At 33.1% G+C, this 22,722-nt stretch overlaps 3 protein-coding genes across 4 annotated transcripts; 1 reads left to right on the forward strand and 2 right to left on the reverse strand.

The window, feature by feature from the left end:
* Nucleotides 1–472: 472 nt before the first annotated feature.
* Nucleotides 473–5,223, reverse strand: LOC129293652 (OVARIAN TUMOR DOMAIN-containing deubiquitinating enzyme 4-like). Its single transcript, XM_054931727.1, has 6 exons — nucleotides 4,921–5,223; nucleotides 4,662–4,783; nucleotides 4,461–4,501; nucleotides 4,278–4,376; nucleotides 2,705–2,886; nucleotides 473–694 (listed from the first exon to the last, which is right to left on the reverse strand). The coding sequence occupies exons 1-6, from the start codon at nucleotides 5,006–5,008 to the stop codon at nucleotides 684–686; spliced, it is 543 nt and encodes a 180-aa protein (XP_054787702.1). The 5' UTR covers nucleotides 5,009–5,223; the 3' UTR covers nucleotides 473–683.
* Nucleotides 5,224–13,623: 8,400 nt separating this feature from the next.
* On the forward strand, nucleotides 13,624–15,415 carry LOC129293957 (uncharacterized). Of its 2 annotated transcripts, none has more exons than XM_054932109.1 (2): nucleotides 13,624–14,061; nucleotides 14,234–15,415. In XM_054932109.1, exons 1-2 carry the CDS (start codon nucleotides 14,035–14,037, stop codon nucleotides 15,140–15,142), a joined length of 936 nt encoding a protein of 311 aa, XP_054788084.1. In that variant the 5' UTR covers nucleotides 13,624–14,034; the 3' UTR covers nucleotides 15,143–15,415. The 2 variants fall into 2 exon arrangements, with proteins under 2 accessions (XP_054788084.1, XP_054788085.1); XM_054932110.1 differs by having other exon boundaries at nucleotides 14,237–15,415.
* Nucleotides 15,416–16,656: 1,241 nt separating this feature from the next.
* LOC129293258 (U-box domain-containing protein 45-like) lies at nucleotides 16,657–22,289 on the reverse strand. Its single transcript, XM_054931121.1, has 6 exons — nucleotides 21,929–22,289; nucleotides 21,029–21,131; nucleotides 20,434–20,619; nucleotides 20,158–20,265; nucleotides 18,638–19,797; nucleotides 16,657–17,959 (listed from the first exon to the last, which is right to left on the reverse strand). The coding sequence occupies exons 2-6, from the start codon at nucleotides 21,080–21,082 to the stop codon at nucleotides 17,161–17,163; spliced, it is 2,307 nt and encodes a 768-aa protein (XP_054787096.1). The 5' UTR covers nucleotides 21,083–21,131; nucleotides 21,929–22,289; the 3' UTR covers nucleotides 16,657–17,160.
* Between the last annotated feature and the right edge of the window lie 433 nt (nucleotides 22,290–22,722).

A 22,722-nucleotide genomic window follows, 5' to 3' on the forward strand; every position in this document is an offset into this window, starting at 1 on the left:
TTATAAAAATTATGTATATAATTATATATAAGTTTGTACGTAAAAATCACAGGGAGTGACTTGAAAGAATAGTCCTTCTTAACTTCAGGAGTAATGAAATAGCAAATGAAGCCTTTCCAAATCGGATTCCAGATCATCAACTGCTTAGGCCAATTATATGCAAATATTTGTAATGTTTTTTTGTTTTTTTTAAATAGTTCTTGCAAAGAGGTTTCATAGATTCCTTGGACGGAACGTCTATTTTCTATTTGGTTGAAATAATGAAACAGTAAAATGCCAAAAAATATATTTAAATAAATTTGTAATACTAATTTTGTTATTATTCAATAATGTGTTTTAATTTCTTATTTATGAAACAGATTTTTCTCCACTCTGTGATTTTCATTTCAAGTTTTCAATAGCAGCCAACGTGGTGCCGTCTAGTTGATAGTATTATACAAAATGAAGTAATAATTCTGGAGTAATTAACTTGTACTTGAAAATGTGTGTGTGTGATATCAAAACTGGTCATACAATATATAAATTCACCTTCCCAGGTAGGTAGAGAAATATTTAATTTAAAGGGAAAGTAAAAGTTTCTTAGAGGCCAAAGGAAAATCAAAAAATTTCTTCATCCGTAATTTATCCAACAAGCTCAAGTCGCGCCTCTCAAGAGATACTTGCTTCTTCATCACAGGCATACATTATACATGACCTACAAGCAATTGTGATATAGAAAAAACAAATGAAATGTGTGAAGTAGTTATGAATTACGTTTTTTTTTGGTCGAAATTATGAATTATTATTAAGTTATTAGCCAGTCTTTTAATGGTGAACTGAATTAATCAAAAACAATAAAAAAAAAAAGTTATTAACTAGTTGTTTTTGTCCCTTTTTTAAGCTTTTGCTTGCCTTTTTTATTACCTAAAGAAAATAACAATAACAATAACAGCAATCAAATTGGTTTTTGTTACTTTGTTAACCAAAAATCGTGTTAAACAGTTAATTTTATTTTTTTTAATGTTAATTATCATTTTTGTAAAAGTCATAGTTAGAATGTTATTTTTGTTTCATATAATGTTTCTTATAAAATAAAAAATATATAATTATTATACAAGTGCATAAAACAACAGAAAATCTAGGTCCAAAGAGAGAAAGGTAAGATCCACATAGATGAACTATTGGACTCGCCTCTCTCAAATAAAGGCTTTCAAGAACCAAGTTTGAATTGTAAATAAAGGCTTGGATCGATATTCTTACAGGGGAATGAGAATGACCAATGTAAAATAAAGGCTTTCAAGAATCAAATTTTAATAATTAAAAAAAAGAGAGAGAATCAATTTTTAAATATTGAGATTTGAGTTGTGAATTCTGAAATTATAGTTATAAGATGTGTTAGGTTATTCAAAAATGAACATAAATGATATAGTAAATGTTACAGAAAATAAAGTTGGATTTAATAACTAATATAAGATAAAAAAAACATGTAAACTTAAGTCTTGATATTTTGAATTAAAATGTGGTACCCTTCAATTATTCTTGCCCGTCTCTCCTCTCCTTTCCTCTCATTTTCGGACGATCATTCCATATTTTTAACAAAAAGTCATTAATATTTTTTAAAAATCTTTATTTGTCATTCTTCCAACTATCATTCAAGCATTGGAATAAATTAATCATACACCATTGGAACCAATTTGCTTAATATGTATTACTTCTGGTCTTATTTATAAAATATTTTTAATTAAAGAGCACAAATTAAAAATGTGATTAAAATTAGTTAAGATTCTTGATTTTTTTCAAAAAAAGTTATAGAAGGGTTAATGAACAAATAGAATCATGAACTTTTGCTCAAAAATCGCCTTAGACCTTAAATTCTTAAAATTTGTGAAATAAACCTAAAATTTTAAATTCATAACGAAATAAACCCTGTTCATTAACTTTTTATAATATTAGCTTTAAGACAGTTAACTAATTTATTCGGAGTAAGATTGAATTAAAAATACATTACATTTTTTTAACAAATAGAGCGCGCACGTGCGCGCAAAAGTACTCCCTCATTTTAAAAATCTGCCCAAAAAACATAAAAAATGGGTTAAAAGTAATTTAACATCCAAATTATAGGTCCATAAGTATTTGAAACCTTAAACTCATTTTTTTTGTGCAACGTTGTCCCTCAACTTTAAAAATGATACAATGTAACTACAATCATTAAGAAAAATTAAGTTTAACTATTAGTTGATTAGAAAATTTTTTTAATCTTTTTTTGTAATTTTTTTCAATCATTGTCTATAATTTTTGGGTTCTTCACTATAATTTTTTATTTTTTTTCTATCATTTTCTAATCAATCAACATTTAAAGTTAACTTTTAAGGGTAAAAGTTATGCATTACATTGTTTTTAAAAGTTGAGAGACATTATAGAAAAACAAGTTGAGGATCCTAGATGCTTCTAAGCTTGTTGTTTAGGAGTTAATTGCCCTTGAATCCTTAAAACATTTGTTTTGGTCATAAACGTAAATGTAAGATTTTAAAATTTGTTCCTTATGTCATTCATTCATTATTTTTTTTTTACAAAAAAAAAGAAGAAGCACAGATTTGTTTTTTTACGAATAACTAATTTTAGTTCATAAGCTATTGTATTTAATATCGGAGGAGTACAAATATGTATGTATGTGTGTGTGAGGGTCCTACCGATGAAGATACTGTAAATTAAAGTTAGTCCTTACAGATATTGTTGGAAGTATAGTGAGTACATGTAGAAGCAGGTTGAGTCTTGAGCACATCATAGTGACCATAACCATGATACATCACTTGGATTGGGCAATCCTTCCCATACTCTTGCCCATATTCTGCTATCACCTTCAATCCTCCGCTTTTCTTGTCTTGCATCACCACTCTTATTGGCATCCTACACAGTTAAATTAATTACACTCACCATATTAATTACTTTATATTTGACTTTGCTACCTGGTTTGATTCATTCATTACAAAAGTAACTTGATTCAAAGATTATACAGCATGCCTAATTTGGAACAAAATAGAACAATACTCCCTGCTCCGTTTAAAATATAAAATATTTTTTTTAAGGTAAGATGTTTAGAAAATATATAAGGCATTTTATGTCTTTAAGTGTGATTCATTATTGTTTAAAAAGATATCCTAAATTATATATATATATATGACGGAAGGAGTATGATTTTCAATTATACATATTCCATCCAATTTTATTTATAAAGTATAAAGAAAATTTGTTTATCCTATTAATTTTATTATAAATTTTCTCTTTTACCCCATTAAATGCAAGTAAAAAAATTATGTTATTAAAATATATACATATTTAATTGAGATAAATTTAAAAACTTATTAAATTTTTAGACAAATTAATGAATTTTAATATTTTTTGACTCTATTTACACATAGTACTGGACAAATGAGCTATAAGCCAACTTGTGAGCTAGCCCATGCTGGCTGGTATTTTTACAAATTGAGTTGGACCAGCCTATCAAATAAAATGAGATAAAAAACCCAACCCAATTTATTTTCTGGTGGGTTAGGCAGTTCGTGAGCTGGCTCGCAAAATTTACCAAAATTTTTTTAAACAGTTCAAAATTTATATAATATAATTTATTTTATTTCATATTTTAAGGTAAATTAACAATTAAAAGAACTTGTAAATAAATAAAATAAATATAAAATTCAACTAAGTAAATTCATTTTACTAGATTTTTATAATTAATCATCTCCTCACCTAAGTGTGTTATCTTTTTCACTAAGAAAAAAAATTTAAATATAAACTCATATTATTTTTTTAATTAATTCATATTTTGATTTCAATCAATAGATCTTATAATATTAATAAATAATATATATTCAAAATATTTCTATAGAAACTAATAATCATCAATTTATAAACTATAACAAAATTTCATTTGCAAATTGTAAGAAAGATTTACATTATCTTTCAAATATAAAGAACATATTTGTAAGTCATAAATTATATATTTGAGAAGTATTATCATTATTATAAATTTATAAAAAATAATATGATTAAAAAATAAAAAATTATTTTTAAAAAATATGCTAGCTCACGAGCTAACTCATTTTAATTTTTAATTTTGTAAGTTGAGTTACCTCAGCTAATTTATTTAATTTAATCTGTTAAACTTACGGGTTAAATAGATTAGTGTGTAGGCTCAATCTGTTTTACCGCTACACTTGCAGATGGTTGAAGTAATATAAAAGCTAGCCTAAGAAAATCAAGAACCAAAAGAATTTGCAAGGGTAAAGTAATGATTTTACTGTAAAACATGAGAGGACATGAGAAGCTCCGGCTCTCCTGCCCAAACGTGAGACTTTCGCATTTGTCCTGTGTAGGTGTCAAAGTCACCCTCAAGAAACCTATCCAATACAATATTTGATTATTTCTTCATTGACATTTCGCTCTCTAAAAAAAAAAATTCCCATAAAAAAAATCATTTGTACCATGCAGTGTCTGCTCTCCTCTTGATGAATTCATCCACTACCTGAACAAACCATTAATATTAAGTTCAACATGACATCATTAACTCTTCATGTATGTGTCAGAAAATTAAGGTTAAAGAAACAAACTGCATATGACGAAACATGCCAAAAAAACATAGATTATTTTTTGAATAAGAAAGAAGTAAAGGGTAATATTGGGACTTTGTTTCTGAGATCATCTGCGAGTTGTTTTTGCTTGGCGTTGCTGGGAGATGGGTCGCCAGATCTGAGGCAGGCACCATATACCACTGATCTGAACAAACATCTTCCATCTCCAGGTACTCCTGCTCTATACAAATCCTTCCAATTCAATCAAATAGTAATAACAATAATATTACTAATAAAAGTATTTAAATAAATCTAAGTATAAGTAATTAATACACTGCAAAAATACGTATAAAAGCTGAAAAGCAGAACGTACGAATTACTGGAAGGCGAGAAGGGTCGTCGACAACAGCATGGGATTTTTCTGGTTTTGACATGATTGAGAAAGAGTAAATGAGAAACATTATTTGCAGAAACAAAGTTTGATGAATTCCATAGAGAAGCGGGGAGAGAGAGAGAGATAGTGGGAACGAAGAGAGAATCAACAGGCTGGAGATGTCTCTTTTGGGTGTAGAGGTGAAGTTGATGTGCAATTCCTTATAGCTTCATTAATTGCAGGGATCGAATCCGATGCCATTGCTTTCTTTACTCTCGTGTTTGTGTGCGTGGTTCAACTGGATCTATCACTGCATCATTATTTCTTGTGTTGAAAGAGCTTTTTCCTCCCTCACACGTGGTGCAATTTTATCCTTTAATATTTAAAAATGGTTTCAAAAACTCCATAGAAAATTGCTGGAAACTTTCGCTTACCTTCAGTGCTCACAGACCCAAATATAAAGGCCAATATATGCGTGAGAAAAATAAAGTAGGTGCTCAATGTGTATTGAGAGCATACCAACCTATTAATTTAGATTCTATCCAATCCTATTTGCTAATTAGATCAAAGATTATAATAGATAAAAAAAATTAAAGAATCCCATTACTATAATAAATGAGCACAAAAATAGCAAGAGAAAACAATCAAATACAAATAAGGAAAAAGGTCAAAAAAATAAAAAAAAAGGTAATTAAAAAAAGGATATATCATTTTGAATAATCAACATAAATGGGCTTGATTCTCCAACTGTTTTCAGTAGAGTCATCATATTATTGTGCCTAAACAGCTATCTCTTTGGAGGGAGAAATTAAAAAAATGTAGGAGTTGTCACCAAAATTTTAAGAGAATAATTTTGAAAACCTTATTAAAAATGGTTTACAATAATTAAAAGAGGGTTCAAAAGTTGGTTGTGCATTGGAAATGTGTTAGGCAACCCATAACACTCATTCATGAGAACAGTTACCTTAAGTTAACTAAACAAAATTAATATGACTTTAAATGTGATTACCCTTAATAAAACAAAAACAATAAAAAGAAGAAAAGAAGAAAAATTAAATCAAACAAAAAAATTATTTATTTACAAGTTGAACTTAACTTAGGATAAAAAATCTAGAGCTTATGTATCCTTTAAAGGAATCAAAACTAACATAATTTGAGAATAAAATTTCACATCATTTTATTGGTGACTTTTAGGAGAATGATTTGTTAATTTTAAAAATAATTTGTTGGTTGGCTTTGTATCTTTTAATTTATTAAAGATTTAAAGTGACTTCCTTTGTTATCTGACAAAAGATCTTGAAAGAAAAATTTTAGCTTGAAGTTATTGTAAAAATTTTAAAAATCTCACACAAAACCTCACATAGCATAAAAGAAAATTTTCCTTATTTTAATCAAAAAAAGGTGAATTTGAAATTAAGTACAAATTAAATACATTGATTGGTATGCCTACAATGACTTATTGCTATATATCGCATACCAATCGACTATATACCTGTGAAGATTTAAAAAAACTCATATGGTAAAAGTTTAAAGCCGGACATAGGGGGAAAATTGAAACCCTTTTGAAATAAAAATAATTTTCAAATAAAAAAGTAAGAATTATATATACGTGACATTCAACCAAAAGAAAGGGCATTTAGATAATAAGAACACTATATAACACAATTAAGCATTTGCCAGGCTTGTATTACCAAGGGAGGTAGGAAATAAATGAATAAAGAATGAAGAAGAAGAAGAAGAAAATCAAGAAGCAAGTGACATTTGAATATCAACATGCAATATGTTAAAAAAGGAAATGTTAAATCGAAAGGGAAAAAAAAAAAAGAAACACAAATAAATAAATGAAATGAGAAAAAACAAAACAAAAGTTATATGCACACTGCACACAATCGAAGAGAGAACAGGACAAATAGAAATCGGGAAAAAAGAAAAGGAATAGAAAACGAGGAAAGACCAAAATAATAAAATAAACAAAGTAAAAGAAGATAAACCCATCCTAACTATTGTTAATTCTACCCTTCAGCCATTAACGTTAAGATCACATGTGCAGCCAAAAGCATGAGGGCATTAGCTTTTCTTAGGGTATTTGGAAACATTAGAGGCTGGGCTTTGAGGGGGGAAAAGAGTGAAAGAAAGAAGCAAATTCAAATGTGAGGATAATATTTTTTTATGAATTCACAAAATACTGGAACGTGTGATTCATAAGAAAGTGTCCAAGGTGAGAAGATGTGATATAAGACAACATAGTTCTTTACCTTTACTAAACAAACTTTCTTCTCTTCCTTTAAGCCCTCTCCTTTACCTTCCCTTTTCCGTCTCCCTCTTTTTTTGAATTCCTTTGCCTCCTCCTCCTCCTCTACTTCTTTTATACACACAACAATGATTTTCCCCATCAATGATCCAATCTCACCAAATCGTAATCTCCAATTAATTCTCAATTGAACTTCATCATTAGTTCCAAATCGTCATTATGGTTTACATCTTTCACAACCATAAAAGGGAGATTATTATTTTCAAAAATTAATGTTGGATTACGACATCTTCCAAACATAAAGTGCAAGAGGATTTTTTTTATTTTTTATTTTTTAATTGTTTAAATTGTGAACCATAAGACTTTTTTATTTCCATCATTATTTATTTATTTATTATTTTTTGGAGATCTGGACAAAACATGAAGTTCACAATTCATTAAGTTTTTAAGTTATCTTCATGTTGTTTTAGCTAATAAAGCCTTATTAAACAATTCAAAATCCTAAATCATGTACCACCTTGGCTTCTTTAATATCCTCCAAGCCTTTCGATGAATCTTGCTTTCCCGGTTTACTTTTTTGGCTCACCAAAAATTAGCAATCATGCTATCTAAATCAACACAAACTTTTTGGAAAAATGGGTGTAGCACTCGCCACTGCCTCTCACTTTCGCTTTCCTTCCTACAAAGGTTAACAACCTTTGTTTCAATCCTTGCAACTTGAAACCCATCTTACTCTCCACAAATGCCAAAACTTCAATCTTCAACCTCCCCCAAATACTCCCTAAGGGAATAGGTTACAATAATTCCCAAAACATCAAAAATCTCCTCTTTCAGTTTATTCCTTGCATGTCTAGAAAAGAAAATGTAAGACTTATCCAAATTGATAGCTTAATTAGAAGCCTTACAGTAAGTCTCAAAAATCTTTTGTAAAACTCTACAATTTCTCTTCTTTACATCAAGAAAAAACAACGCATCATCTATAAATAGACAATGAGACAACACTGGACACTTTACAGCAAGTTTTATTCCTTTCAACTTCCCACAATCCACATGCAATTATACTATTCTCAACAGAACATCCACTGCCATAATAAAAGGTAAGGAGATAATGGATCTCCTTATCTTACACCCCTTCCCGTCTCAAGTGCAACAATGGACTTTCTACCAATCATCAAATTAAGCTTGACAAAATGAACACACTCTATGACCAAGAGATCCACATTTCACCAAAACCCAACTTCCTCATTATAGCGTCAATGAAATTCCACTCAAGCCTATCATAGGCTTTATTACGATCCACGTTCACAGCCATCTCCACCTTATTACCTTTCTTTTTTATTTTTTGAATAATGAAAGTTTTATGAGCAATTACTATATTATCCTAAATCAATATCCCAGGCACAAAGGCTCTCCAATATTCAAAAATAATTCTAGGCAAAATGTTTTTTAATCTATTTGCCAAAACCTTTGAAATAGTCTTATCATTGAAATTGCAAAGATCAATTGGCCAAAGCTAACCCATATTAACAGCATTATCAACCTTAGGTATCAATATCACATTGGTATTATTAATATCTCTCAAACTCATTAGATTCTAAAAAAAAAATATTACACCATTTTAATCACATTAGGACTTACCTCTCTCCAGGCATACTAATAAAAAGCTCTAGAACTTCCATCTAGTCTAGGCGCTTTGTTTGCACCAAACTAGAAGGCTACCACCTAATTTCTACAATAGAGACCTCACCTTGTAACATTTGATTCTCTTTAGTAATTACACTATAATCAATAAATTTCAACACATCCTCAATGCCCACATAACCTTCAGAAGTAAACAAGGAATTATAAAACTTAGCAAATGCACCATTAATCTGATGCACGTCATTTAGCTAAACACCATCCTTATTTCTTAATTTTAAAACTCTATTCCTCATTCTTCTCTATAACACATTGTGTGAAAAAACTTGTGTTCCCATCACCATCCCCTAGCCACCACATTTTAGATCTCTGCCACTAATATTTTTCATCCCTTCCCTATGCCTCCTCAATCTTTTTAACCAATTCTTAAGCTTGGGTCAAATTATCAAAAGTCCATAAACCTCTATGATAAGCCTCTAGTTGAGTAGTCAACTTTTCTATAGTTTTCCAAGCATTAGGAAAAACCTCCTTTGTCCAATTAGATAAAACCTTCTTTCAATTTTCCAAACTCCACACAACCTCCATCACCTTATTCTCATACTAGTCCACATCAACATTCCAGTCTCTCCTCACAATCTACAAATAATTCTCATCCTTAATCCAATTTGCCTCAAAGTGAAAAGATCTTTAACCCTTAATCAACTTATACTCATAGTCAACCACAAGAAAATGGTGGTCTAAACCCATTAGTTCAATATGTGTCACATGTGTCACAACAATATTTGGATACAATTCCCTAAATTCCACATTTCCAACTGCCCTACCAATCTTTTTTTCACATGGCCATCCCCTAACCTTCCATTACACAATGTAAAAAGCTCCCCTCTAAACCTTAAATCAATCAACCCATAATCTAGAAGCATACTTTAAAAACTCAAGACTTTGCTCAAATTCATAAGACGCATGCCAAGCTTTTTAGAACTTTACAAAATGCCATTGAAATTTCTAAGACATAGCCAAGATCCTATAGCTCCAACAAAAATGCTCCTCATCTTATTCCACACCAACAATTTATCTTCAATTTATGAGGCCCCATATATAAAGATAACATAACATGATACCTATTTCAAATCAAAATTCATACTCACATGAATTAAATTCCTTGAGCTACACCATACATTGATCACAACGTCTTCCTTCCACTATAGCGCCAAACCACCCCTACTGCTAACAAGATCAACATAGAATTCCTTATCCAATCTACACTTCCTTCTCAATTTCTCTAAACCACTTCTACCCATCCTTGTTTCCATTAAGAACACAACTAAGGGATAATTCAACTTACACTCCTCTCTTAGTTTTTTTAACTATAAAGGCTCTTTTCAAGCCTTGACAATTCCATGCAATAAGCTTCATGGCTCCTTGGTGGCTGATAGAGGCCAGCCATGCACCTTTAGAATTAATATTAATTCTAGAAACCATGCTTGCATTTCTCTTCTTTCTTCCCCTACCCAATCCATTTCCAATTTCAAAATTAATCTTCTTTTGCCCTGCTATCAGACCTTAGCATAACATCTTTAATATCCCTCAATCTCGGTATAAATTATTACTATAGCTTTATGGCTTAATTGCTTGACAGTTATCCTCCGCTGCTTAAAGGACCAAGCACATCACAAGCATCACACTTAAGTTTCATATGCCCAAGATCCTCTTCAACCTCACATATCTTCTACTTCACAACTGGAATAAGGGCATAATCCTCATTATTTTTAATTAAGCTCGAGTCTAGCTTTTGGACACAATCCACTTTGTCATATGAGCCTAAAGTAATATTCTCTTTATTAATAAACCTATACAATTTTTCACACCATTGGGCCTTATCATACCAAGCCCAACATCAACAGTATAAACCCAAGACTCAACACCTTTAGCCACCTTAATATCATTGACTTTATCATCCTTTAGCCCATCCTCCATTACCCTCTCTTTTTTAACCTTATACTTCTTTAACCTTTCTCCTGTCAATTTCTTCTCCAACTCTATCACAAACACGTCATTGACATCATCAACGACTAATTTCTAAAATACACTTCTCATGCTACCTTCCTTTCTCCATCCATTCTCCCTACACTTTTTGAAACCAATTTCCTACCATCCATCCTTCTCCACAACTATTGCCTCTTCCCAAAATCTCACAGAATTCACTGATAACTATGGTTCATACCTTGGCTTGCCAGGATTCACAACCAACATGAGCCTCTCTAATCTACATCCCTAAGGATCATGGCCAATTCGTCCACATCTATAACAATAATTTTGTAACCTCTCATAAATCTATGATTTATCCTTATTAGGTTTCGAAAGCCAAAAGCCAATTGGCAAAGGCTTCCTCAAATTCAAAACTACTCTCGCCCGTAGATAACCTCATGTCAATCAATTCTAAAACCATAAATATTTTTCCATCACCACTTCACCTACTCTTCCTTCAATCTAAATCCATCACAGACAGAGGTACATTATGTACTTGAATCCATATAGGACAACAACTTAACTCTAATTTATCCACCGCCTTAAGCTTTAGCCATTCTAGTATATTAAGTAGTGTTTTAAAGACCAAACCGAATGATCAAACTAGTTCTGCTGTCTATCAGTGAAGAGAATGAGTCGACTTTTAGCTTTAAACCGTTTCACTAGTTAGGCTGGGTTGAGCCATTTAGAATTAGGATTTCGACTAGAAGCTGAAAAAATGTGGAGAGTCGGACAAGCAAGAAGAACAACAACTCAAAAAAGGCATGCAAGGAGAGAGAAAGTTGAGATGAAAAAGAGATCATATTATCAAGAAGACAAAGAAGTGAGAAGCAAGGAGACAAAGCTGAATGAGTAGTAAGCACTGTGTTTCTTCCATTTGATCAACATCAACAGTAAGAACCAAGTTAGAGAGAGCACAAGCACAAGCAGAGAGCATATGAGAAGACGAACAAAGAAGTTGCGAGAGAGATAAGGGAAAATATTGGAATTGAATATGCTTAACAAAAAACAAAAGGTCAAAAAAAATATAAATATCAAAAGAGTAAATGATGTAAGAGGAGCCATATTATAGAAGTTATTTTCAGTCTTCAACTTTATAAGATTTCATGCTCAATGGTCATTGAGGAACATTAAAAGCAAGGTCTATTTTAATCAAAAAGAAAAGAAAGGAAAAGAATGCTTGGTCTATTAATTTTTTGTCTTTGTGTGTGTGTGTCCATTAGTTTATTATTTTCAATTTTGTTTTTTGGATACTCTGTATATAATATATTTCTATGATAAGTTGAAATTTAAAATTATTATATGATAAAATAAATAATAAAACTAAAAAAAATAAAATTATAAAATTGATATGATAAGTATTATATCATATTTTCAAATATTTAAAAAAGATTTTTTTTAATTTTTAATTTTTATTCATTTTAAATTTTTTTATTAATTCATATTATTATTAATATTTTTATTTAATTATTTTTTTGGTTCAACCACCGGTCTAACCAATTAAACATTAAAAATCATGAATCGCTAACTTTTTCAATTTAACATTCGATCTGGTTTTTAAAACATTGATATTAAGTAGTTGTTCATTGATCAACCAAGGTCAACCACATAAGATTCAATAATATTCGCTCTCTCCATCAAACCTAAACGGAAAAGAATTATCCTTAATCATTGTAATCTCAAGTCCATCTTGAAGATTCCAAACCTTCCTCACCATAGATTCAAAGGTAGACTTATTCCCTTCCTTCTCTACTAGTACCTTACTAATCAAAATCCTTCGAGATTCATCATCCTTCCATACAATCATATTGCTAATAACTTCATCTAGGTCCATCACCATCAATCTCACCACCTCCATACTTCCAATCACCAAGAACACTCACTCTTACAATCCCTCAACCTCACAAACCTTCAGCTCTCACATGTAGAGTACGAAGTCCCACATTAAAGATAGTCTGTTGAATCCCACTATTATTCAGATGTCTAAATTGTCTATCTAAAATGTAATTTGAATCTTTGAAAGAATGTATAAATTTAGAAATAACTAAGAATTTGTAATTTTATAGCAACTATCTAGCATCCCATAACCATAAAAAGGGATAGTTCTCTCATAGTTTTTTTTTTTTAAATAAAACAACCTAGAAGGCGAGGCTATGGGCACAATCATTTCCATTTAATTGCCAAACTATAATTAATAAATGTAATCTCTTTTTTTTTTTTGTTAGCTACAAGTATTCTCCTATTGAAGATAATATTGTATAAGGTATTATTAAGCACTAAATGTGGTCACCTATTACTTATAAAAAAATATGTGTATTTTTTTGTTTCAAAATCTTTAATTATATAAGCACTAAACATAGAGAAATTTGGGGGGGGAGTATTCATATTAATTATAAAATTAGAAGAATGACATATATTTATCATATATCTATATATTTAGAAATTAATGTTTAGTAAATTTGCACATAAATTACTCACATATGTCTCATTGGCCTTTTCCCCCTCTTCCAAAATAAATTTCATGCATTTTACACATAAAATTAGAAGAATGCCACTAAAACAACGTATCAAATTAAGGTTCAAAACTTCACTATAAAATATACCTACATTTAATATTCAATCGTATTTTAAATAAAATTGTCCTTAATAAAAAGATATCTCTAAGCAATCAAAGGAAGGCCGCTAGATGCTAACGTTTACAAGCCATAAATAATCCCAAGGTCCAAGTAGTTAGAACTGCACTACTTTTAATTTTAACTAATTTGATAGATTACCAAATTAACAACTCAGGCGCCTAAAATATTTTAGGTAACGATCCTACAACGCCTCCGACGAGGGCACGAATCATGCTGGTGAAATGAAAGGCGTTACACTCCATTCGATGCTATTACAGGGGCGAAAAAGGTTTCCATAAACTATTCTCGTAACAATGTCTACCATAGGGCCATCCAATTCTTTAATTTAGAAAGACCTTTCTTTAGCTTTTACCCCCAGAAATCAGAAATCTTTGAACTCTTGGAAGGAATAGATTTTCAGCAGAATTTTGGTTTCCTAGCAATTTCTCTTGGCTATTGAGTTCTGTATTTCAATGGAAATTTTTTGGACTCCGAAGCACTGAAACATAGTGGTGTTCAAAAGATATTCGATCGTCATTTCGTTCTCATACCTAGCTGGCGACTTCCGCTTCAATCTTCCAAATGTCATCCACCAATGTTTCTTGGCAAGTAAGTTTTCTATTTCAGTGGAAGTTTTGTAATATATGAAGAGCAGATCATTTAGAAAACAATTTATGTTGGACTTGAGAGATGTCACGATCTTTCTAGGCACTACAACAGTTCAGGTGATATATGAATACTACGATGATCATTTCTTTTGATTTGAATTTTGATTTTTCAGCAGAAAGCCGCGGCCAGAAGATCGAATGCTGGAAATCGACCGTTACATGCCTCGGGAGTTTCGATCTTAGCAATGGCTGACATTGCATACAGAAAAACTCTAGAATTTGACGGACCTTTAGGTTCAACCTGGAGAAGAATCGCAAATCTAGCAGAACCTGCAAATCCTATCATCTACGCTGTTCAATGTGAATGGTTAGCGATACTCTCCTTTCTGGATGATCAATTTCTTGTAGTTCAAAAGATAATCGAGACAATGTTTCCGCCTTCGTCGCATTTGTTCGTCAAGAATGACGATCTTGTGCTTGTGATAATGTCCCTGCCAGAGAAATTCGATGATGCTCTGACCAAACTTCCTGAAATCATCCACCAATTCCCGGGGCTGGAGTGCGTGTTGCTCTATTTGATCTCGTGGTTGAATTTTTTGGTTTCTATATTGATCCGTTGTGTACTGGATAAATCAAAGATCAAAGAGATAACAATTGATAAGAACACGATTTGCCCTACAAATGACTTAGAGAGAACTGACAACGATGAGAGTAATAAGGAAATCAGGTTTATTCCTACGTCAGCATCAAAGCCTTCTGAAGCTGCCAACAAAAGGGTCACCATGGCTGCCTCAACCCAGAAGAGAGGCTCATACAAGGAAGCATTAGTGGGAGATGAGGATGAAGATGTAAGTGCAGGTGTCCAGAAGAGAGGCTCATACAAGGAAGCATTGGTGGGAGATAAGGATGAAGATGTAAATGCAGGTGTCCAGAAGAGAGGCTCATACAAGGAAGCATTAATGAATGATGAGGATGAAGGTTTGAATGCAAGTGTTCATGTGAATGATGAAGTGGGAAGGAGTGGAAGAATCGAGGAAGAAGATTCAATTCTGGGATTTTTCGAGTCTGGATGGACTCTATGAAGTATGAAACATGTTATTTGAGCCAACAATTGGATTCTGTTCGTGATGATTGATGATGACACGAGCAAGGAAATGCAGCCTTAGTATACCTTCGAGTTTTGACCGTTATGGTTCCTAGGTTCCATCCATAGACTAACGGTACTGCTACTAACAATTCATGTTTTAGTGCAAGTCTGTTCTTTAATTTTATTTGTTCAGGTCTTTTGAATGAATAGCTTTATCTTATGATGCATTTTTGTGCCGTACAATAGACAAAATAGACGTTTACTTAGAACCAAGTACTCCAAGTCCATTATGATTTGTGATAATACTTTCTTTTTTTTTAACAAAATAATTTCTTTTTTGTCTTTTTATAGATTAATTAATTTTCTTCTCTGGCGCCTTGAGTTACTTAAATACATCAGAAATATATACACGTACAAAACAATACGTTTGATTATTACCCAATGATAGCATCATGTCATGATCACTTATAACAAGGGGAAGCAATTAAACTCCTAGTTTATACAGTAATTAAATGATTACTTCATAGCAATCAATAATTCAAATTGCTGTCCCGAAAAATAATATTTTTAAATTCATTATAATTTTTAAAAATTATTTATAAATTTTTTTTCATTACCTAGATATGGGTCTTGTACATTAAGGATCTTGTTAGGCCTGGGCTCTCCTCCAGTTCAAAAGTGTTCTTGATAGGCTTCACCATAGGATTGGATTTCCATTTAGAGCCGTGTGGTTTTAGGCCATTATTTGTTCGGCCACCAATGTTTTAGGCCATTAAGGCAAATGCCTTAGATCTCATGAAAATCTTGCTTATAATTTATATAATAATTATTGTTTTTTTTTTCATCTATCATTGATATCAATCTTACTTACATCTTTTGGTTGAAAATTTTTCAGCACCCATATCAATATTTTCACATACCATTCCAATAAATAGCATGGAAGGAAAGCGCTTAATTAGCAACAGTTATCATCTCCCTCTATCAACTCAATGAGTTTTTAATTAGAATTATGGAAGCGCTTAATTAGCAACAGTTATCATCTCCCTCTATCAAATCAATGAGTTTTTAATTAGAATTATTTGATTACAGAACTTCAACATATAATTTTGTAGCTCAAGCCAAAAAAAGTGACACGGAATATATGTTTTTAAAACAAGCAATTTTACCATGGACTTCATTCAAAACCTCTTCACATGGACTTCAAAATTTCTTCACATGGACTTGTTCCCACGCATTCAAAACTCATTCTTACATGACTTTTTCAGGTGAGCTTGTGATTTTCGTTTAATTGCTTTCAAGCCTCAACTAACGGTGCAAGGTATCATCTCCAGTGCATTAAAAGGGGGGGGGTTATCTCCATTAGTTTTTAATGATTGATGTTATCTCTTTAAGGGAAAGTTTTTGAGAATCAAATTGTAGAAGCAAATTATCAGTCGGTTCAAAATTGAAACAACTTTGAGAATAGGGAAAATTTTAAATAAATTTTAAATAACTGGAGCCACAACTTACTAGTCTTCATAAATATAGGCTCGGATACTTCCAATTTTGAAGTTTAGAAAAAATTGACGCAATAACGGAGACAAATATCAATCAAGAGGGCAGGACGCGCAAACCAAGCCGAGTAACATGGACCGAAGATGACGCCAACTCGTCGGAATTAATTTGCGGGAAGAAAATGACACGCTCACGCTTTGGCCGCCTCCGTCCAAACCTGACCGCCCACCTTACTAAATGCTATCTATCAATCACACTTGACAACTCCTGACGTTACGACACACATTCACAAACCACCTCAATTTTTGGAATCTATCACTCTTAAGAGATTAATATTACAATGAGCAAAGCGACAGAAGAAAACAAAATCCATAAATTACACAGGACTGTACATCTCTTCTTCGCTTGGATGACCCCAAAACAAAAAGAAAGAAGAGGAGAGAAATAAGCACTCATGGCGTGGGACAAGGATAGGGAAGAAAAGTAAAGATACAGGCAGAAATTTACAACACATGGAACCTAACACTGGTAAACAGAATAGCTCTTGGTTTTCCATAAAAAGCTAAGCGCCCTCCCCATTTTTTTTCTAGACATTGACTTACATTGCGGTTTTGTTTCGGGAGGCGGCATCTCTATATCACTAGTTTCAGGTTCAGGCGGGAACTGGTCAGTCTTGGGAGGGGAAATGTCTCGCTGTCGTTGCTCTCTGAACAGCATCAAGAGTTTCTGAGCTCTCTCTCTTCCTCTTGAGGTACCATTCACTGATAATGACACCAATGCAGGTATTACGCCTTCTTGCAGGACCATCTGGCTACATGTTTCATTCCCGTTACATAAAATTAATAGACAAGATAGAGCTTGCTCTTGCTCTACGAGCTCCCCAGTATCTAATATGGAAGCCAACGCGCCTATGAGTCCTGGAAATGATATCATTTCCTCCCTTCCCAACTGAGAAGAAGCCAAATTGATCAAAATAGCTATGCATTTTTCTGTCCCCATCCAATCACCCTGGCCTGCAACGAGGGATTGAAGGCCACTAATGATGCCAGATGAAATGAGGTTTGGAATGTTGGAGGGAACAGTGGATAGATTATACAGCGCATGAAGGGAATCTTGCTTGCACTGGACTTCAATGTCAGGTTGACAGAGGAGCTGGATGAGGAACTGGACAGCCTGACTCGTGCCAATCGTAGGCTTGGCTTCTTCAAGGCAAGAGAGATTCAGATAGAGGGCCGTTGCAGAGCCATAAGAGTTGGAATTAGCGATCATTTCCTCTAGCAACGATAATACTCCTCCTGCTAACATAATCTCCTTATTTCTGTTTGAGAGAAACAAGATTAAGTATATATTGTTGATCTGCCAAACCTTTCTAAACTCAGAAATATTCAATGACCACTTATTTGCTACATCTATAATAAAAAAACAATAATTAAATGGATCTAACCATTCTTGTTCTAACTAAATATGCGGAAAAGACTAAACAAAAAATGCTGAAAAATAACTAAAGTAAAACCCAAACCATATTTATACGTTACAAGCATATCATTGTCAGCATTGAAAAGGATTGATCAATTTTCAACATCAATTTGCTCTATGCATGTCATTTCTCTACTTCTTTCCTACTTATTTGTCAAGGTAGAAAGGGACATCACTCCATTCTAAAACTACTACACTAGACAAGCCACACATGTGCTGCTGTTCATCTTCAATATCGAGAAAAGCAGCACTCCCATCAAATGATCAGATGCAGGAGGCCAATCAACAAAATGAGCACATATATGATAATGCACTTGAAAAAAATCGTTCATAAGTTTACCATGATCTCAAAACTTGCATAAAGAGAGCCCATGAAAAAATAGTGATCAGACAAAACATGAGCAGATCAATATGATAATGAAAATATCATATATCTATTAGTCGGTTCATTTTGGTATCACATGAAAAGCAGTTCTACTTGATAATTCAAAACTGTTAAAATTCAAAAGGTAATACGCACCTGTTGTTATTCACAGCAAGGTTAAAAAGAGCCATTGCTCCACTTTCTTGAGCTGTCACATTCCCTTCGGACACTGCTGATTGCAGAAACTGCAGTAGTGCTTCAACAAACCCATTCGCCCCCATAAAAATCCTGGCTTCTTCATCATCCCTCAGCAAAAGCCTTAACCTTTCGACCACTTTGCATTTCCCTTTCCAGCTGTTCCCATCAGTCAAGACTTTCAGAAAACTAAGATACTGCTCAGTATCTTCCTCTTGTGCAGACACACTTTCAGATCCATTTTCTCCAGTCTCATGCGAGACCCCAGTCTCTTCTAAAGGAACCACTTTGACACCCTTCAATTTGCAAGAGTTGACACTGTTAACAGACCTCGAATTGGTTGATTCAGACTCAGATAATGCTAATCTCCAGTAGTTAAAGTCAAGAGATTCGGGAGGGCCATCAGGAATGGGCACTCCATTTTGTTCACACCAACTAGCAACCAGACCCTTGGCACAGTAATTTGGAGTCAATGATAGATGTGCAAGTTTCTGTTGAGTCTTCGGGCAGGTGTTGTGCCCATCACAGAACCATTTCTCTATGCAAACCCTCTCATAAGTTTGCCCAGAAGCAATTATGACAGGATCATACATAAGTTGCAGGGATATTGGACACCTTAACTCCTCTGGTGTAAGGGCCATTTGCCATGATTTTCTATTATGTGGCTTAAAATTAAAAGAACTAAGTTTTGAGAGCTGTCGGTCAAAAGCCTGGTAATGACTACAAGCAACACTATCCTCCATAGAGCCCATAACAGTGGGAGAACAAGGAGTGGAACCCTGAGAATCATTATCGTCTGAAAACTCGCTTCTAAATAACTTAGAGTATTTCCTCATGAGGTGTAGAAGATATGCAACAATTGATTCCTTCCGCTTGTCATCCTCAGCCCGAGCTCTTTCAATATGCTTCTTGAGAGCTCTTCTTTCAGTAAGAGCTGCTCTAGAAGATGTGATTCCTAATCTAATAGCAGCTTGGTGAAAACATTCAAGCTCACTATTATCAGTAGAGTCGTTAAACTTTCTCCCCTGCTGGAGCAAAGCAATTAAATTATCACCAACTTGCTTCTCCATTGGGTCAAGTGCCAATTCCATGCTTTCAAGTTCACTCACAATCTCTTGAATCTGCACAGACGCCATTCATGGAAAAGATCTTAATATCAATCCATGCTCAATATTTACAGTACCAAAGAAAAGGCAACATCTATGCATGTGGATATCCCTACAATGAGTTCAATGAATACCAAATACTGTATATTGCCAACAACACGCTATCAATTTTCACAGGCCAGTCCCACATCTTTAAAACTCAGACGGAACTCATTAATTTAAAAGAATCAATCCAAGGAGCAACAATAGCCTCCACTCAGTCATATGTTTTAAAACAGCAATCATGAAGCCTTGTAAGAATCTCCACGGAAATACAACAGCAGGATCATAAACCACAAAAACAAAAGAGTTTCATGCATGAAATGCAAGTATTACCTGACATCCAATAGATTGTGGAACGATATCTTCCACCCGTTTAAGACTATTTTCAAGAGCACATTTAGCTTTCTCAAATTTTAGAAGAACAGAATCCCCAGTTATAGCCTGCAATTCATGTAAATCTACAAGTAAATAATCTACAAAATGTATTTCAGACTGAATAACCCCATCAACCAATAGCAAATAACCCATTACATGGGCTAAGGGAAATTTAAGTTCACTTCACTGCAAGACACAATGAACCAATAAAACCGCTAAAGAAATAAATCATACCAAATAAAGCTTGCTACACTCCGAGCAATGTTGAAGAACATTCTTGGCCTTCTCTAATGCCACATGCAATGAACATAGTGCCTGGATCCCAGATTTGCTCCTGGGCCTAGCTTCTTCCAAAGTTGGAAATATTGACAATAATTTGCAATATGTTGCCGAAAGAGACTTGCACAATTCTCCATGTAACTGCATAAGTAACCAGATAATTATGAATTAATTGATTGATTAATATTATAGAGAATGTGCAAACAAACTTGCCCAAAAAAAGGGAAACGATGAGCAGGAAAAAGCAAGAAGAATACGAAATTTCTTTTTTTGGTTAGGCCAACCATGCAAAGCAATTACTAAAGAATCTAAAAAAATAGTAGTCATAACTATACACAAATATATAATAAAATATTCCAGATACGTAATGATTAGGAAGCCTATCTCACTGCCTAGCTTATTGGATGAAGGAGAGAAAGAAAATGTTTCTACAGAGATTTGAGTTCTCGTATGTTGGGTCCAAGGCTGGAATAGTCTTAAAGTGATCACCATTCTCCAGCTTACTACAATTAAAGCATCAGAATTTCAAAAAGCAACAGGTAACATGTACCTTGGCATCACTTGCTGCAAACATATTTTCTTCAACCTCTGCAACATCCATCATTCACTTTCAGTGTTGATACTTAGGGCTTAAATGATCTCAACTGTATTAACTGGCATAAAAAATGGGAAAGAAAGAAGTCAGCTAAGGGGGGAAATTGAGGGTTATGGGTGCGATCATATACATCTAGTATTACTGAGCAGAAAAATTATACCATGTAAGAAAATCTGGGTATAGTCAATTCAGCAGGGCATAAGATTTTTCAAGCCCCTAATCATTAATTAAGACTAAGAAATTAAGAATCTCCTGTTAACATTTTTCTCCAACCTAATAGACAACAAGTAAGGTAAAACGGCAAGAAAGAAAAGTATTTCCAAATTGTATACGTAATAAAAGGGGGGAATAAGGTCCATGAGGTGAACATTTTATTACACGACAATCTAACTAAAAAAAGGATAAAAATATTAGTCCAGAAATGGCAACACACAAGAGACTTTCATAACAAAAGAAAAGTTCAACAAATCAATTCGGACAGTTCATTACTACACGGAAAGCAAGATATTGATCGAATGAACTATGAGAAAGAGCGATGAAGTCAGCAACTCTAAAAGGGAAAAAAATAAATGATTCGAACAGAATACATCTTCAGCACTTACAATAAATTCCAAACTAAGACCTTCACTCAATAACACAGAGAGAGCACTTGTCAGCAAACACCACAAAAACATCAGCTAACTACGTAATCTGATTCAGGAACAAGGACGGGAAAAACCCAAACATGACAATGAAATGATGAACGGAAAGAGGTGAGGAATGAACCACTGAACAAAGGAAAACCATATGAAGAGAACTAGAGGAGCAGAACAACAGTGTCGGAGACAGGACTAGGGTTTAGAAGCAAAGACGTACCAGCAAAATATGCAATCAGCCAAGGAGGCTTCATAAAAATGACAGTTTCTAAAACCGCAGAATTAGGATTTGAAAGATCTAAGACTATCGCAAAGCAGTCGAAATCAGGTTAGCGTGCTCATTTCGAATCGGAGAGCGAATTTCCCAGAGCTCCCTCGAGCAGACAGAAGAGAGAAGGAGGAGAAGAGAAATGGGAGGGAGACGGTGAATTTGGTTATTGTTCATTTATCATCATTCCCAAGATGGGAAGTAAATTGGAAGAAGGGGGAAAAAAATTAAGAAAAATATAATAATTAAATTTAAAAGGTTTTTTAAACAAATGACGAGAATGAATGAATAATGAAAGATGCTTTGTTTTTTCGGTTTTCGAGTTTTTACTGAAGGATGAATTCAAGTGCCATTGGCTTTCTCTGATCTTTGTTAATTTAAGGAGGGAAAGAATAATTTGTATTTAAAAAAAATAAAAGGAGAAAGTTAGAATTTTCGCCGCTTTTTTCTCTCCGCTTCCCCGGCCGACACTTGCCGACCTCTTTGGTTGTCGCTTAGCAGATCTGTCATGTTTGTTTTCAAATGACAACTTTGTCCTAGCCAATGATTTTTTCTAAAAAAACAAATTTTTAATTAAATATTATATTTTTAACATGATGTTTACTTTGTCAATCCTAATTCTAATTGAAAATAAAATAAAATAACAGTTAAAAAATGAGTTAAAATGCATATTTAATCTTTTAATTTTATATAAAATTTTATTTTGGTTTTTTAGTTTTATAAAATATTTTTTAATTATTTGATCC

This window comes from Prosopis cineraria, unplaced genomic scaffold (assembly GCF_029017545.1).
Source record: "Prosopis cineraria cultivar Desert tree isolate PC_DT_omini unplaced genomic scaffold, ASM2901754v1 PC14, whole genome shotgun sequence".
In the NCBI taxonomy this organism is placed as follows: Eukaryota; Viridiplantae; Streptophyta; class Magnoliopsida; order Fabales; family Fabaceae; genus Prosopis; species Prosopis cineraria.

Excerpts from the sequence above, each read along its gene's own strand:
- LOC129293652 (XM_054931727.1), bottom strand. The coding sequence starts at position 5,008 with ATGTTTCTCATTTACTCTTTCTCAATCATGTCAAAACCAGAAAAATCC. Across the intron at positions 4,502-4,661 it reads CAGATGATCTCAGAAACAAA|GTAGTGGATGAATTCATCAA; the intron begins GTCCCAATATTA and ends TGGTTTGTTCAG. Across the intron at positions 2,887-4,277 it reads ATGTCCTCTCATGTTTTACA|GATGCCAATAAGAGTGGTGA; the intron begins GTAAAATCATTA and ends TTAACTGTGTAG.
- LOC129293258 (XM_054931121.1), bottom strand. The coding sequence starts at position 21,082 with ATGATGGATGTTGCAGAGGTTGAAGAAAATATGTTTGCAGCAAGTGAT. Across the intron at positions 20,266-20,433 it reads AGTGTAGCAAGCTTTATTTG|GCTATAACTGGGGATTCTGT; the intron begins GTATGATTTATT and ends CATGAATTGCAG. Across the intron at positions 19,798-20,157 it reads CACAATCTATTGGATGTCAG|ATTCAAGAGATTGTGAGTGA; the intron begins GTAATACTTGCA and ends GCGTCTGTGCAG.
- LOC129293957 (XM_054932109.1), top strand. The coding sequence starts at position 14,035 with ATGTCATCCACCAATGTTTCTTGGCAA. Across the intron at positions 14,062-14,233 it reads CCACCAATGTTTCTTGGCAA|CAGAAAGCCGCGGCCAGAAG; the intron begins GTAAGTTTTCTA and ends TTGATTTTTCAG.